This window comes from Ruditapes philippinarum, unplaced genomic scaffold (assembly GCF_026571515.1).
Source record: "Ruditapes philippinarum isolate M1 unplaced genomic scaffold, ASM2657151v2 ctg1359_1_1_1_1, whole genome shotgun sequence".
Classification (NCBI taxonomy): domain Eukaryota; kingdom Metazoa; phylum Mollusca; class Bivalvia; order Venerida; family Veneridae; genus Ruditapes; species Ruditapes philippinarum.
This window is the reverse complement of record NW_026854958.1, coordinates 276,060-293,441: the sequence shown is the minus strand read 5'-3', so window position 1 is coordinate 293,441 and position 17,382 is coordinate 276,060. Positions and strand designations below refer to the sequence as shown.

Below are 17,382 nucleotides of genomic sequence, written 5' to 3'. Positions count from 1 at the left end.
CTAGAGACTGACGGACTTTCGGCCGCACAGATGATGATACACTTATATACTTTAAGTACTCGGCATCCGTACACAGTTATCAAGCTAAAAACTTAATTCTTTTTTTTCTTTCTTTCCCCTTTTTCTTTCTTTTCTTTCTTTTTTTTAAAAAAAAAAGTTCGGGGGGAGCAAATTTTTTTGGCCGGGGCAGGCGGGGAGAGAATCGGGGAATTTTTTTTCATATACCATAAATAGTTTTTTGATTTTATATTTTATAAATAATTTTGATTAATATTTCTATAATAATTTCTTATATTTCAAAAAAGAATTTGGGGCTTATTTTCTACTGGCTAAGGTCAAATGTCAAAAAAATTTTCTATACTAGTTTTTGACGTATTTCTATAAAAGATTCAAAGTATATTCTATAAATAGTTTTTCAAATGTAATTTATAAATAGTTTTGACTTATACATGTATTTGACATATAATGTTTTACCTGGTGAGGGGGAAGAAGTTGGTACCTTTGACCTGTTTTCCTCCTCTTCTGGATACGAGATGAGTTTCCCCAGGTAACTCCTGAAAAACATTTAACATAATACAATTTATACTAAAATAAATCAACTGTTTCATTACCTTCAAGATGGCTTTGCCTGTCTTATTCAAAGTTACATGTTTTTGTTTTTTGTTTTTGGGGGTTTTTTTTGGTTGGATTTTACATCACACCAACAAAGTAAATGTTATATGACATATGACTTTCCAGCCTTACTGGTGGAGGAAGACCTCAGGTGCCCCTTTGTGAAATATTTCAGGCACAAACAGGCACCAGAGTAGAACCACCGGCCAAAGTAACATTTAACATGCTACGATTTATACTAAAATAAATCAACTGTTCAACTGTTCAAGATGGCTTTACCTGTCTTGTTCAAAGTAACATGTTTTTTTTTTGCTTTGGGGTTTTTTTATGGTTAGGTAAAATCCACCAACACAGTAAATGTTATATGACAAAACGACTTTCCAGCCTTACTGGTGGAGGAAGATCTCAGGTGCCCCTTTGTGGATTATTTCAGGCACGAACAGGCACCAGAGTAGAACCTGACCAAAGTACCATTTAACACGTTAGGATTTTCCCTATAAAATTAATAAACCTTTTCATTGCCTTCAAGATGGGTATACCAAGAGATTTTTTTTTTTGTTAACTTAAAGTTCAAAAAAATAATTCTTGAAATATTAGTCATATATGTTGTATATGATGATTAGAGACATATATTTAAAGTAAATCTCTTAAGTACTTAAAAATATACAGTAAACTCAACGTATAAAAATACAGCTTATATCGATATACTGCTTATATTGACGTTGTTGCCGCCATTCCGAACCTCGGTTGTCAAATTAGTTGCCTCTCAGATATAACAATATCCAAATATAAAGTTATAAATGTAGAGTCCCTGAATACCCTTATATGCTGAGTTAACTGTATTGTAAAATACTAAAAGAATTTACGGCGCAGATGCCTAAGCCAGAGTGAGTCAGATAGCTCGCCATACATATTGTAACGTCGACCTAAAAAACCGACACTTACTGAACGTGACCTTGACCTGGATCTTCTACTTTTATGTTTCTTTGATTTTCTCTTTTTTGGGTGCCTGTGCATGCATGCTTCCTCTACGGCCACTAGGAACTCCTTAAACAATCTAATACGTTCTGCCTCCAGCGTGATTGCCTCAAATGCTGCCTCATTCTCGAACCTTGTTCTAATCTGTAAATTAATAAACAGCTCAGTTTTTATATTTGTACTCTCTTCGTTTCACAGACAAAAAAAGAGCTATTTAAATGTGTCAAGTTATGATTATAATAATATAGTAAATGTTAAGGTTTTTGCTCCTATTTGCTACAAAAAAAAAACCCATAGATTATTCAGCCATAATTTATTAATGTATTTGTCATCAACATTTGATATGAATAAAAATGTTACATTTCAAATTCAGTTTATAGAAATAATAAATAAAAACAAGATTGCATTTGAGTAAAATGCTATGCCACCGCATGGTTCAAATTTCATAGCTGTGCATCAAAGGACAAGAAAGTAGGTCACATCATCAAAATCTAGGTCAAAGTTCAATTTTACAACTAAAACTGTGCACATGGTCAAAATTTCATTGCTGTACATCAAAGGACAAGAAAGTAAGTCACTGTTTCCTTGGGCAAGGCATAATTTTGACCCAAGGGTTTAATAACAATCTTGATACAGGTCCACCAAACAACATTTCAAGTCAAATATCTAAGCTATAGCTTTCTCCCATTCAGAAAACATTTGTTTTATTTTCTGTTTTTAATATGTGTACATAATGAGAATCACTGCCCCCGAACAGTGCCAATTTTTGACATTTGAACAACTTTGGTAGAGGACCTATAGATGATATTATATATCAAATATCAAAGCTCTATGATTGAACCTTCAGACAAAAATTTTTTTTTTCACTTTATGTACATAATGAAAATCAATGACCCCCGGGGCGGAACCAATTTTGACCCCAGGGCTATAATTTGAACAATCTTGCTAGAGGTTCACTTCACAATGTTTCATGCAAAATATCTTATCTCTATCCTTTGTAAATTTAGAGAAGATGATTTTTTAAGTTTTAACTATATACATATAAGATAAACCTATGGCTCCCAGGGGCGGGGCTAATTTGGACACAAGAGGCAAAATTTGAACAACTTTGGTAGAGTACCTTTAGATGATATTATTTAACAAATATTAAAGCTCTAAGCCTTGTACCTTCAGACAATAAGATTTTTTTATTTTTTACTATATGTATATATTGAAATCAATGACCCCCAGGGCGGGGGCAATTTTGACCCCTGGGCTATAATTTGAACAATTTTGCTAGAGGTTTACAACACAATGTTTCATGCAAGATATCTAACCTCTAGCATTTGTCAATTGCTAGAAGAATTTTTTAAAGTTTTTACTATATACAAAGGAAAACCAATGACCCCTGGGGCGGGGCCGATTTTGACCCCAGGGCTATAATTTGAACAATCTGGGTAGAGGTCTACCAGACAATGCCTTATGCACAATATCTAAGCTCTAGACCTTTTGGGTCTTTACAAGAAGGTGTTTTAAGTTTTTACTATATGTACATATAGCGAAAATCAATGACCCTGGGGCGGGGCCGATTTTGACCCAAGGGCTATAATTTGAACAATCTTGGTAAGGGTCTACCATATGATGCCTTATGCAAAATATCTAAGCTCTAGGCCTTTTTTGTTTTTACAAGAAGATATTTAAAGTTTTTACTATATGTACATAGTGAAAATCAATGACCCCCGGGGCGGGGCCAATTTTGACCCTAGGGCTATAATTTGAACAATCTTGTTAGAGGTCTACCAGACAATGCCTTATGCAAAATATCTAAGCTCTAGGCCTTTTGGGTCTTTACAAGAAGATTTTTAAATTTATTCTTATAATTCCTTTTGGTTGCCATGGCAACCAGATTTCTGCATGGAATGAAATTCTTTGAACAACTTTGGAAGCCCTTCACCCAAGGAACAATCCTGCCAAGTTTGGTTGAAATTGGACTAGTAGTTTTTCACAAGAAGATTTTTTAAGTTCATTATATAATCTATATAACACACACACACAAACACACACACAGGTGAATCGCTATATGCCACCGCATCGCAGATTGCGGTGGCATAAAAAGAACACTTAAAAACTGAATGTGTAAGGTCGTGAAAAAAACTCAGAAAGTATACCTTAAAAATTTCTAAACAACATGTAATGGATAATGCAAATTGACTCATTTAATATTAAATACTTGTATTTGCAAAAGCATGATTATTTATTATTTATTCTATATTTATTGGCTTTAAAATATCACATAGACACTGCAAATGTCATATCCCTACATTTTAGCGTAATAATCATGGAGGAAGACCTAAGTTTAACCTCTATACAATGATTTCAGACAGTACCTCACATGATTTATTGACTACATATATATAGCCTTACATGACACCAGAGGCAACAATCCGTAATGTCAAATGGCACATTACAGCACACTGAAAAAACCCCACAACTAGTTAGCTTAAAAAGCCTTGTAATGATACCTAGTTGACTCCAAGTCTTATCTAGAGCACTGTATAATATACTTACATCTTCCCATTTATTATCTTGTTCTATGGCTGGGGTTGCCTCCTGTAACATGTTCTTAAAAGCTGTCTCTAATTTCCTCAACTGAAATCAGCATAAAAACAAGGTTTCATACCTAACAATATATTGTTTTGTTTGTTTGTTTGGTTTAGTTCGGTTTGGTTTTACAGCGCACCAACTTAGTTTATGTCATATGGTGCTGAAAGAGGAAAGTTGATTTTGACTTATCTAAGTTGTTACAAACTTAAAGCAACACCATGGTCAAAAACCTCCTCATGTGCTAGAACTCGAAGATGCACAGACTCCAATAATTCGAAACTATCTAGTCGCCTCTTATGATCAAGCAGGGATTAATGGTGGCTGCAATTCTGATGCCTCAATCCTTAGAGACGACCCCTTAGCCATAAGGTGTTTGTAATGACATATGTATCATACAAAAGATAATTATCAAACTGCACACTTTTAGTATAGCAGATAAAATAAAAAAATATCTTATGTTTCTTTATTAATTTACTACTGTTTATAGATATGTCACTGGTGAAAAACTTCTTCTAAGGGTGAAATGAGCCGCGTCACGACAAAACCAACATAGTGCATTTGCGAACAGCATGGATCCGCACAGTCTGATCAGGATCCATGCTGTTCGTTATCAATTTCTGTACTTGTTATAGGGTTGGTAAGCAAAAAGCATGGATCCTGATCAGACTGCGCGGATGTGCAGGCTGGTCTGGATCCATGCTGGTCGCAAACACACTATGTTGGTTTTGTCGTGAGGCGGCTCAAATGCTTTTCTCATACTTTTACCTAACTTATTATGTATTAACATTTTGAATAACTGCACTTTATAGAGGAATATAATATAATATGTTGAGCGCCAAGTGTGAAAGGCTGCTGAATTGTGTCTCCTATAAAAACTTGATTTTAAGTGGTTTCTAGACTATGCATTGACTTCATTTTTGCTCTAGCACTAAATGAATATGTGAGCATTATGAATCTGGCATTTGGTTTTGGATTACTAATTGCATTTGTGGAGTATTTGTGTGTAAAACAATTGGATTGTAACAAAAGATTTCATCATAATCTGGTGAACACCTTCTCAGTGTACACAATGGATTATCCTGGGGGCAGTATCAATACATACAGTGCAAGAGAGCTATTGAAATATAGATCAATGCCCAGACAATGGATTTTACCTGATCAGCAATTATTGGCAAGATTAAAAGGTTTGGGTATTTTGAACTTTAGAAGTTATAGATCTGGAACCAAAACATCCAAAAATAATAAACCACAAAAGAAACAATGTGGTGTGAATATCTCAAACCTAGTATACCCGAAACGACAAAATGACCTAAGTAATTTCAGAGAAAATGTGACATGTTTAACATTAAATTGTCATTCAGTAGTCAACAAAGATGTACTAGTCGGACAATTGCTTCGTGAGGACAATATTGACTTTGCGCTTTTGACGGAAACGTGGTATTCAGATGACAAACAATCTCACTTTGAAACATCAGATTTAAACCAAAATGGTTATAAACTCAGTGTTGCAAACCGTAAAAATCGTGTTGGCGGCGGTATTGCTTTGACATGTAAAAGTACCATCAATATGCGGAAAAAGGAATCCGGCGCGACCCAAACTTTTGAGTACGGAATATGGCAATTGGTTTTCAAAAACATTACCATAAATTGTGTAGGAATTTATAGACCCCCATCATTAGCTACTCCTCTGCAATTTGTGAAAGACTTCTTTGAATTTATGGAGGACATTGTTTCAAAATATCAAAACCTCTTGACAATGGGGGATTTCAATCTTCATATACACGACGACACCGGTGCTATTTCAGAATTTAATAACTGTTTGTGTGCTATGGGATTAGAACAACATGTACATTTCCCCACACAAGTGTTCGGTCAAAGTCTCGATCTTGTGATCACAGAGGTCGCAAATGGTGTTGAGCTAGTCTCATGTGAACCTGGTCCATTTCTTTCAGACCATCGTGTAGTGAAAGTCGTCACAAAAGTGAACAAGAGGGCCATGATGGCCCTGAGATCGCTCACCTGTATATAGGCCCCCCCCCACAACCCCCCCCCCCAACGTTGCAGGGCCAATTTAACCCAAGGGCTTTTATTTGCACAAACTTGGTAGACACCCATAAGAAGATGTTTCATGCTAAACATCTAAGCTCTAGCTCATTGGGCTTTTTAAAAGAAGATTTTTTTAAAGTTTTTACTATACACATATAGTTAAAAACAATGAAACCCCTTGGGCCAGGCCAGTTTTGACCCCAGGGCTTTTATTTGAACAAACTTTGTAGACACTTACTAGAAGATGTTTCATGCTTAATATCTAAACTCTAGCTATTTGGGTTTTTTCAAAGAAGATTTTAAGTTTTTGCTATACACATATAAAGAAAATCAATGACCCCCGGGGCGGGGCCAATTTTGACCCCAGGGCTTTTAATTGAACAAACTTGGTAGACACCTATTAGAACATGTTTGATGCTCAATATCTTAGCCATAGCTCTTTGAGTTCTTTAAAAAAAGATTTTTTAAGTTTTTGCTATACACATATAAGGAAAATCAATGACCCCTGGGGCGGTGCCAATTTTGACCCAAAGGCTTTTATTTGAACAAACTTGGTAGACACCCATTAGAACATGTTTGATGCTAAATATCTTAGCCATAGCTCTTTGAGTTCTTTAAAAGAAGATTTTTTAAGTTTTTACTATATGCATATAGGGAAAATCAATGACCCCCGGGGCGGGGCCAATTTTGACCCCAGGGCTTTTATTTGAACAAACTTGGTAGACACTTATTAGAACATGTTTCATGCTAAATATCTTAGCTCTAGCTCTTTGGGTTCTTTAAAAGAAGATTTTTTAAGTTTTTACTATATGCATATAGGGAAAATCAATGACCCCCTGGGGCGGGGCCAATTTTGACCCCAGGGCCTTTAATTGAACAAACTTGGTAGACACCTATTAGAACATGTTTTATGCTAAATATCTTAGCCATAGCTCTTTGAGTTCTTTAAAAGAAGATTTTTTAAGTTTTTACTATATGCATATAGGCAAAATCAATGACCCCCCGGGGCGGGGCCAATTTTGACCCCAGGGCTTTTATTTGAACAAACTTGGTAGACACCCATTAGAAGATTTTTCATGCTAAATATCTTAGCTCTAGCTCTTTGGGTTCTTTAAAAGAAGATTTTTTAAGTTTTTACTATATGCATATAGGGAAAATCAATGACCCCCGGGGCGGGGCGAATTTTGACCCCAGGGCTTTTATTTGAACAAACTTGGTAGACACCCATTAGAACATGTTTCATGCTAAATATCTTAGCTCTAGCTCTTTGGGTTCTTTAAAAGAAGATTTTTTAAGTTTTTACTATATGCATATAGGGAAAATCAATGACCCCCCGTGGCGGGGCCAATTTTGACCCCAGGGCTTTTATTTGAACAAACTTGGTAGACACTCACTAGAAGATGTTTCATGCCAAATATCTAAGCTCCAGCTCTTATGGTTTTTTAAAAGAAGATATTTAAAGTTTTTTCTTTCGGTTGCCATGGCAACCAGAGTTCTGCATGGAATTAAATTCTTTGAACAATTTTTAAAGGTGACCACCAAAGGAACATTCCTGTGAAGTTTGGATGAAATTGGCTTAGTGGTTTATGAGGAGATGTCATTTAAAGTAAAAGTTTACGGACGGACGGACGGACGACGGACGGACGGACGCCGGACGAAAAGCGATCACAAAAGCTCACCCTGTCACTTTGTGACAGGTGAGCTAAAAAAGAGAACATTATCAGCAAATCCATCATATACAGAAACTTTAAAGATATTGATCGCTCAGAATTTGCCAGTGATATAACAAATATAAAAATTGAAAGTGAATCAATTACTGAATATGTGGAACTTTTCGAATCCGAAATGAAAGCTATCGTCGATAAACATGCACCTGAAATTGAAAAAACAGTTATATGTCGAAATCCGAAGCCATGGTTTACTGAGAGTATAAAACACTCAAAGAGTATTCTGCGCAAATCTGAGCGCATGTGGAGAAAACACAAAAATCCAAATGATTTTGAATTCTTCAAAAATGCAAGGAATAAATACAATTATGAACTAAATCTTGAAAAGAAACGCAAACTTAGTCAAAAAGTGCTCGCATTCAAGGGAGATTCCAAGAAACTCTACAACTTCGTGACTGATCTCACCGGCGGAAAGTCCGAAAATCCAATGCCAACCGTCGAAAACGAAAACAGTTTAGCTGATAAATTTGCAGATTTTTTCATGAACAAAATTGAGACAATACGAGACAACCTTAAACATCATAAGAACTATGAACCATTGCCAAAAGATGTACCAAAATTCGAGGAATTTGGAACATTAAGTGAAAATGATGTGAAAAAAATAATTAATTCCATGCAAACAAAATCATGCGAAATTGACGTTTTGCCAACGAAAGTGTTGAAGTCATTTGTGACTGAACTGCTTCCCATCATTACCACACTAGTGAATCTTTCGTTGTCGCAAGGTGACTTTCCACCAAATTGGAAACAGGCAATAGTTAGACCATTGTTGAAAAAACTTGGACTCGAACTCATTTTTTCTAACTACAGACCAGTGAGCAATTTAACCTACCATTTCTGTCAAAATTAATTGAAAAGGCAGCATTGTTCTATCTTTACAAACATGCAAATGAACACAATCTCCTTCCCAAGAACCAATCAGCGTACCGACAGCATCATTCGTGTGAATCAGCATTACTTCGTCTTGTAAATGACATTCTTGCTGCCATGGAAAATCAAGAAGTAACTGCGTTAATAGCACTGGACTTAAGTGCAGCGTTCGATACCGTCGATCACGACATCCTTCTCGACGTTCTCAATCGTCAGTATGGTATCTGTGGAGTTGCACTCGACTGGTTGGACTCGTACCTGCGACCCAGGAGTTGTCGCGTAAGTGTGAACAATATAATGTCGTCAGCGCGTGATCTTACGTGCAGTGTCCCCCAAGGAAGCTGTTTAGGGCCATGGCTCTACCTCGCGTATGCAGGGACCATATTTGACATTGTTACCCCTACCATCTCCGTGTACGGCTTCGCCGACGATCATACGGCCAGCAAATGTTTCAAACCTACACCCGCTCTCGAGGCCGAATCCATTGCGGAACTAGAAGAGTTCGCAACACAAGCAAATGACTGGATAAACAGTAATAAATTAAAAATGAATTCTTCAAAAACTGAACACATAATTTTCGGAAGTGCTCCTCAGTTGCGTAAACTGTCTAAAGATGAAATTAACATCTGTGGTGATAAGATCAAACGACAAAATACGATCAGATATTTAGGGGCATATTTGGACGAAAATCTGACTTTCAAACATCACATCAAGATAAAGTGTCGAACAGCTATGTTGAGCTTTTTTCGCATAAAAAATATTCGCAAATTCCTCACACAAGATGCAACAGAAACTCTTGTACTCTCACTTGTTATTTCTCACTTAGACTATTGCAACGTGATTCTGTATGGTATTTCAAACTGTGATATTGCAAAACTACAGCGAATTCAAAACATGTGTGCCAAACTAGTATTGAATCGTAGGAAAAGTGAAAGTTCTAAGCAGGCGCTATACGATCTACACTGGCTGCCCATCAAGGCCAGAATACAATTCAAGATTCTTGTATATATGTACAACTGTCACGTTGGAAATGCACCAACTTATTTGACCGACCTGCTTACACCTAAAGTTCAAAAACATTCTCTGAGATCATCATCATTTTCAGTTGACAGTTATGAAGTGTCTTTTAATAAGTGTAAAACTTTCAGTGACAGAAGTTTCAGTACAATCGGCCCGAAACTCTGGAATGATCTTCCATTAAATAACAGACAATGCTCATCAGTTGATAGTTTCAAGAAACACTTGAAGACTCACTTCTTCAGAGACTATTTTAATCTTTTTTAGTCAAAGTCAGTAAAGTGTAGAAACTAAGAGACAATATTTTTCTGCGCATTAACTCTGTGATGAATATCTGATTTTACAATGTATTTATTATCCAAGTAACATTTGCATGTCTTTTACCATGTCCTTTAATAATATAGCCATATTTTTAATTATTTTAAATAACAATACTTTCTTTTATTTGTGATACCATGTTTTAGATTTTAGATTCAGAATTAATTGTTTTATTATTCTTAAACTACATTTATTATTTAAATTTAATGTTCTGATGTGATATTGTACAACGCCATTGAATATGTTTTATATGTAGAAATAGGCGTTTAAGCAAATAAAACAGTTTCAGTTTCAGAAGAAAAGCTGTTCAAAATATCATTATAGGCCATTTCAATCATTTTCAGGCATTCAAAAGCAAAGGTCAATAATGTAGCAATTGTGCTGATAAGAAACCAGATTTACCATTCTTAGATATTTCAGATATAAGTGAGTGTCTGTCCACAAACCTTCAAAAGTTACCTGTCACCTTCAAAAGTTACCTGTTAAACTATCACACTTTAGCAGGGTTCCAACCCACAGCAATGAAGCCCTTATGATTCAAATTAAACCTTTACCACACTAAATATCTTAATTGAACTTGTCCACCTGTCAAACTGGACATAACCATTCAATCGTTTTTAGAATATTTTTCAAAATATGTACTGACTGAATAACAAACAGTGCTGATCTTGGTCTGCACTGGTTGCACGGGTAGACGCAGATGGAGCCAGCTGACCAAGGATTCAATTACTACAACTATCGGATATATCTAATAAATTCAAACCTTTCTGGCCTCTTCTTTTAATCTTTCTTTTTCCCTGGCTTCAGCTTTTTCAATTAACTGAAAAACAAAATAACAAGAGTTATCTGTAAGACAGCAAGCCTCACTATTCATAGAGAAAAGGGACATCACTCAGTTCAAACGTAACTCATCGTTATGGGATATGTGCCTATCATGTTACATAATCAAAGAGAAGTATGTAAAGTGTCAACCCATTCCATAGCGTATTTTTTGAGATACCAACTTATACAGAAACACTTAGCTAAACTGTGACGCCTATGCCAAGGTGAAGTACAGTAGCTTTCCTAATTCTTTGAATAGTCAAGCTAAAAATGTCTAACAACTCTCCTTTATAGCTGAATTCATAAGATAATATATGAGCTGTCTTATTCTAAAAATTACATATTATACTTTCATTTTTCTACCTATGCATGTTCTGTTGTTGTTGTTTTCTATTTCAGAAGGCCACATTGGAAATAATATATATATATGATTGCTATTGTATGTTCTTAATGTGTAACCTTCTTTAAAAAAAGATATTATTATTATCATAATATGCATTTAGCAGGTTATTTCAAATACGTTTTAAAGGAAACTGTTAAACATAGTATTAAATCATTTTAGAATACACGGCAATGTATTTTTTTATCATCTAGAAAAATGGAATAAACTTGTTTAAATTTCCAGGTCATTGGTACTCACACTGTTATATGTCAGTTTAATGTTGCCTGTATCTAGAGTGTTAGCCCTCTTGTCATCTGATATCATGTTTGAAAACTCTTCAAATGTTGTGTTCACTTCTATCATAAACCCTCTATCCTGTGAAATTAAAGTGTAGAAAGCTATACATGTATATCTGATGTAAAAATTATTGTTCAGATTTTAAAACAGGATACTTCCAAAATGATTGTATGAAATAACTAGAAATGTGTCCATAGGACACGGGTGCCCCCACCGCGCCACTGTTCTGTCAATCTTTTTACTAAGTCAAGGGAAATAACTCTTCAAAAATTTGATAAATCCACAAGCGAAACCCCAGGTGCAAATCTAAAATATGCTGAGCAACCTGCCCATAAGGTTTAATGACTATGTCAAATCCAAGTTGAAAATTGCAAAATTTTCTAAGTGAAGGGCAATAACTCTAAAAATACTAAATAAATCCAGACGAAAATACCTGGTGCACAACTGCACATGCTGATCAATATTTCTGTAAAGTTGCATGACTCTAGGTCAAATACTTTTTGAGTTACATGCGACACATGTTGAAAATTGCCAAATTATACTAAGTCAAGGGCAATAACTCTGAAAATACTAAAAATATCCAGATGAAAATACCCAGGTGCACAACTACATATGCTGATCAACATTCCTGTAAAGTTTCATGACTCTAGGTAAAATTCTTTTTGAGTTACGTGCGACACAAGTTGAAAATTGCAAAATTATACTAAGTCAAGGGCAATAACTCTGAAAATACTAAAAATATCCAGAAGAAAATACCCAGGTGCACAACTGCACATGCTGATCAACATTCCTGTAAAGTTTCATGACTCTTGGTCAAATATTTTTTGAGTTACATGCGACACAAGGCTGAAAATTGCAAAATTTTACTAAGTCAAGGGCAATAACTCTGAAAATACTTTATATATCCAGACGAAAATACCCAGGTGCACAACTACACATGCTGATCAACATTCCTGTAAAGTTTCATGACTCTAGGCAGGGCTCACGCTGTCGGTCGCCATAGTCGCCATTTGCGATTATTTTATAAGATTGGCGATTATTTTTGCATTTTGGCTACAAAATCTGGCGATTATTTTTTTACTTCCAAAAGTGTTTATGTAATGTGTAAAAATCGATAATGAATGCAGTAGACCCAATTAACACCAGCGGGGTGCATTTAATTGAGTGTCAACTTTTTACCGGTCACGTGCTGCTAACTATATTGCCCGAGGTGATAAAATACATGCGAGATGTATAATTGTATAAGTACTTTAAAGATATTGTCCAGCATTCATAATAGCCATCAAATATCCATCAATTAGCCACAAAAATCGTTTTAAAATTGATACGCTGGATATTGACTTACCCAAAATTTACCGTGAATTGCACTAAATGCAAATTTTGATATTTTTTTTTGTTTTAAGCTACTTAACTAAATCGCCAGTGGAAAACGATGGTAAAATATTTAAAAAGTATTAACATCCAAACAACTATTTGCACAACAACCAAAATTGTGAATATTTCTTCAGAAAACAGGAAAAATCCGATTGTCACATATTTTCGCGACACCGATAATTTTGATATTTGTTTAAAGGTGAAATAAGCTATGTTCTGTTTAAAAATCTTTACTACTATGGCAGAAAATTTGTATTACATTGGTGATGATGATATTTTTCAGTAAATTTTTCAGAAAAAAGGCTGCATTCTGTGAATGAGTTTGCAAACTTGTGTTATTTCTATAGGCTAATATCACCTAGATCTACTCCAGTTCTGTGTGAAATGTGGAAATTGACAGTGGTTATAGCTGACAAAATTTGATTAGAACAAGCAAAAAAAGTTGTCTGATAACAGCATTATGTAAAGATATAATGAATCTTTAATATTATTGTAAAAAATTTGTTGTACAATAATTATACTAGTTATAACGTTTTTATTCTGTTGACTATAATAACAATTAAAGTTGTGGTTCTATTTAAAAAAAAGGTAGTTATCAATATACACAAATGTGTCAGTTTATTTGAGAATCCTTATAAAACTGAAAGTTTTATATAAATGTAATGTTTATTTAATCAACTGCTTATGTTGTTAATCGCTAATTCGTGAATAGTCCGTTGAACTTTTGGCTATTATTTTTTTAAGTTGAAAATATTGGCTATTATTTTATTTGAGCCAGTGTGAGCCCTGCTCTAGGTCAAAAACTTTTTGAGTTACATGCGACACAAGTTGAAAAGTGCAAAATTTTACTAAGTCAAGGGCAATAACTCTGAAAATACTAAAAATTTCCAGATGAAAATACCCAGGTGCACAACTACACATGCTGATCAACATTCCTGTAAAGTTTCATGACTCTAGGTCAAATACTTTTTGAGTTACATGCGACACAAAAGTGAACGGACGGACGGAAGGACGGACGGACAAGGGTAAATCTAAATGCCCGCCACTAACGTGGGGGCACAAAAATGGCAATTTATTGCCTTAAAAGAGAATGATGCATGCACAAAGGTATTGCTTAACAGATAAAACCCTACTTAAAATAGCAAAATAATATTTCATTCCGGAACATTTTATTCTAATTACATACATTATTCATGTGTATTAAATAATAGAGACATTCTATGTTACAACTTTTTCGGAAATCAACCATATAATAATGAAACAAATATTATATAATTTTACTTCTGGTAAGTTTTATATAAATATTTCATAAGATATAGATTAATACCCTTTAAAGATTTATGTATACTATGCTCAAATTTGATATTTGAAAATACTGATAATTGCTACATAGTGTTTTTGTAAATATAAAATAAACATGTTTTGACTTGAAACCAAGTAGATATGTTAAGTTTTAAACCCTACACACTATAGGTGGAACTATTCCTGAAGTTCAATCATCATATTTGAGCAGCGTCACGACAAAACCAACATAGTGTGTTTGCGACCAGCATTGATCCAGACCTGCCTGTGCATCCGCGCAGTCTGATCAGGATCCATGCTGTTCACTTACAAACCCTATTTTATGTAGAGAAACTGATAGCGAACAGCATGGATCCTGATCAGACTGTGCGGATGCACAGGCTGGTCTGGATCAATGCCATGCTGGTGGCAAAATGCACTATGTTGGTTTTATCATGGCAAGGCTCAATTATATACGTAAGGCCAATCAGAAATAAATTGACAAATGCAAACAATGAGCTGAAGCATCTTACCCTCAATATTTCTTTGACAATCTTTTTCTCATCATGAAACCTTGCCTTCAAATCTTCAACATAAAACTTGAACAAGTCCAGAGGTGTAGATCCTGTATGGAATAAAATGAAACAATAAACTGTCACAGAAACTCTGTAATAAAGAAATATAGTGTGTTTGCGACCAGCATGGATCCAGACCAGCCTGGACGCAGTCTGATCAGGATCCATGCTGTTCGCCTACCCTTTTACAAGTAGAAATTCTGATAGCGAACAGCATGGATCCTGATCAGACCGGCGGATGCAAACACACTATGTTGGTTTTGTCATGACGCGGCTCAGATATCATTGAAGGCCAGTGTTTTACTGATTGATCTATTTTAGAGGAAAAAACCCAAATTTTATGTCTTTTCTTTTTTTTCTTTTTTGTTGGGTTTCATGTCGCACTAACACAGTAGAGACTATATCGCAGCTTCTCATCAACTTTAATGGTGATGGAAGACCTCAGATGACCCTCTGTGCATTATTTCTGGCATGGTGGCACCAAGGTAGAACCACAAACATTCCTTAAAGGAGCTTGATAGCTTCCTCACAAAAAGAATCAAAAGAATCCCAACCCACAGCGGTGAGGGTCAAGTATTTTGAAGTCAAAGGCCTTAACCTACCCCTTATTTTGTTGGACCAACAATTAACAAACAGGACAGTGATTATTCCTCAAGATCAAATTTTACTATGTACTATAAAATTTAAAACATCTCACTTACTGTGACAATATCAAACTTTAAATATAATAACTTGCCTCTCAACTCTTGTGCTTTCAACTTTATTTAAAACTCTGTCATAAAACTGGAAAATTGTTCATTTCAACAAAAAATTCTTAAGATACTGTCAAATATAAATACTTAAATATACAGTATTGTACATAAAACATTATCATGATTTTCATTAAGAAAACAAACCTGGCTGTCCGAGCATGTGCTGAAATCTTATATCACTGCTTATTATGTGAAACAAGTCCATCCAGAGGGACATGGAATTAAGACGTCCTTGTTCGTGTAACTCATCGAGAAGAACAAGAAAACCTTCACGATTTTTACGCTGTTGTCGTTTAAGTCTCCGGCGTTCGCGTTCTTTCTCGTCGTCATTCTCCTGTTCGAGCATTCTGATGTGGTCCTCGAAACATACCAAGGCATCTTCTTTGTCCATGTCTAAAATATGACATCATCAGAAATGTTTTACAACATAAAAAAGTTTTAAATGTCGATTCTGCATATAATTTTGTTGGTTTGTTTGTTTTGGGTTTTACGTCACATCGACACAGTATAGGTCATATCGCGACGTTCCAGCTTTACTGGTGGAGGAAGACCTCAGGTGCCCTTCTGTGCATTATTTCAGGCACAAACAAGCACCTGAGTAGAACCACCGACATTCCGTTATCTGCATATAATATCAACTGTTAATAAGAGTGCCACTGTCATGAAATTCACTTGACACAAATACTCGTTTTTCTTAAGAGTAAAAATTTACATTAAAATCCCTCAATTTATGATGAAGAAATGGTCAGTACTCATTTTTTCATATTTGATTTTCATCTTCATTTGACCTCTGCATGTGACCTTGACCTTGGCCACTCAGACTTTGCACAATATACCTTGATTTTGAGCACAACACTGACTCACAATGATGAATTTACATGCCAAGTTATACAATGCATGTAGAATTTTCAATACAGACACCGGCTTTCTTCTGACCTCTGCATGACCTTGATAAATATTATACATATGAAGCAAAGAAATAATTTGCATACTCTGTAGATCGGGGTCCTCTGTGAATCTTGGATTGTCCAATAACATCTGTTGGGCCTCCGACCAAGTGGTACTGTTAGTCAAGGTAGGCATACTGTCCAATATCTCGTTAAATACTTTGATATTTCTCTTTCTCAGAGTCTTGGCGTCTTCCTATGAAAAAACAAAACAGGTGTATACCTTTTCATGTTAATTTGTAACCCAGGTGTATACCTTTTCAAGTTAATTTGTAACCCAGGTGTATACCTTTTTCAAGTTAATTTGTAACCTAGGTGTATACCTTTTCAAGTTAATTTGTAACCCAGGTGTATACCTTTTCAAGTTAATTTGTAACCCAGGTGTATACCGTTTCAAGTTAATTTTTAACCCAGGTGTATACCTTTTCAAGTTAATTTGTAACCCAGGTGTATACCTTTTCAAGTTAATTTGTAACCCAGGTGTATACCTTTTCAAGTTAATTTGTAACCCAGGTGTATACCTTTTCAAGTTAATTTGTAACCCAGGTGTATACCTTTTCAAGTTAATTTGTAACCCAGGTGTATACCTTTTCAAGTTAATTTGTAACACTTTTTAAGTGACATTATGCCCATCCAAGTGTAAATAGTAAGTGCACAGGTCAAAGTAAAATTTACTTTACATTTTGTCATATTTGTATTCAAATTTCAAGAATAATCCGTAATCCATGACACACAGAAATTTCTATAAATATTGTTTTGTACTAATTAAATATTATCATGTAATGGTAATGTTTAGAATGT

The 17,382-nt window shown here is 35.1% G+C and overlaps 1 protein-coding gene across 1 annotated transcript in view; it reads right to left on the bottom strand.

Annotated features, from left to right (window-relative positions):
- Window positions 1–470: 470 nt before the first annotated feature.
- LOC132741616 (pre-mRNA-processing factor 40 homolog B-like) overlaps window positions 471–17,382 on the bottom strand; it is a 48,099-nt gene continuing 31,187 nt past the window's right edge. The window contains exons 14-21 of the mRNA XM_060729828.1: window positions 16,627–16,777; window positions 15,779–16,027; window positions 14,841–14,932; window positions 11,614–11,730; window positions 10,915–10,971; window positions 4,138–4,218; window positions 1,558–1,734; window positions 471–554 (exon numbers count right to left, since the gene is read on the bottom strand). Of these exons, the coding sequence (XP_060585811.1) occupies window positions 471–554; window positions 1,558–1,734; window positions 4,138–4,218; window positions 10,915–10,971; window positions 11,614–11,730; window positions 14,841–14,932; window positions 15,779–16,027; window positions 16,627–16,777 (1,008 nt within the window). The remainder of the gene's footprint in view (window positions 555–1,557; window positions 1,735–4,137; window positions 4,219–10,914; window positions 10,972–11,613; window positions 11,731–14,840; window positions 14,933–15,778; window positions 16,028–16,626; window positions 16,778–17,382) is intronic.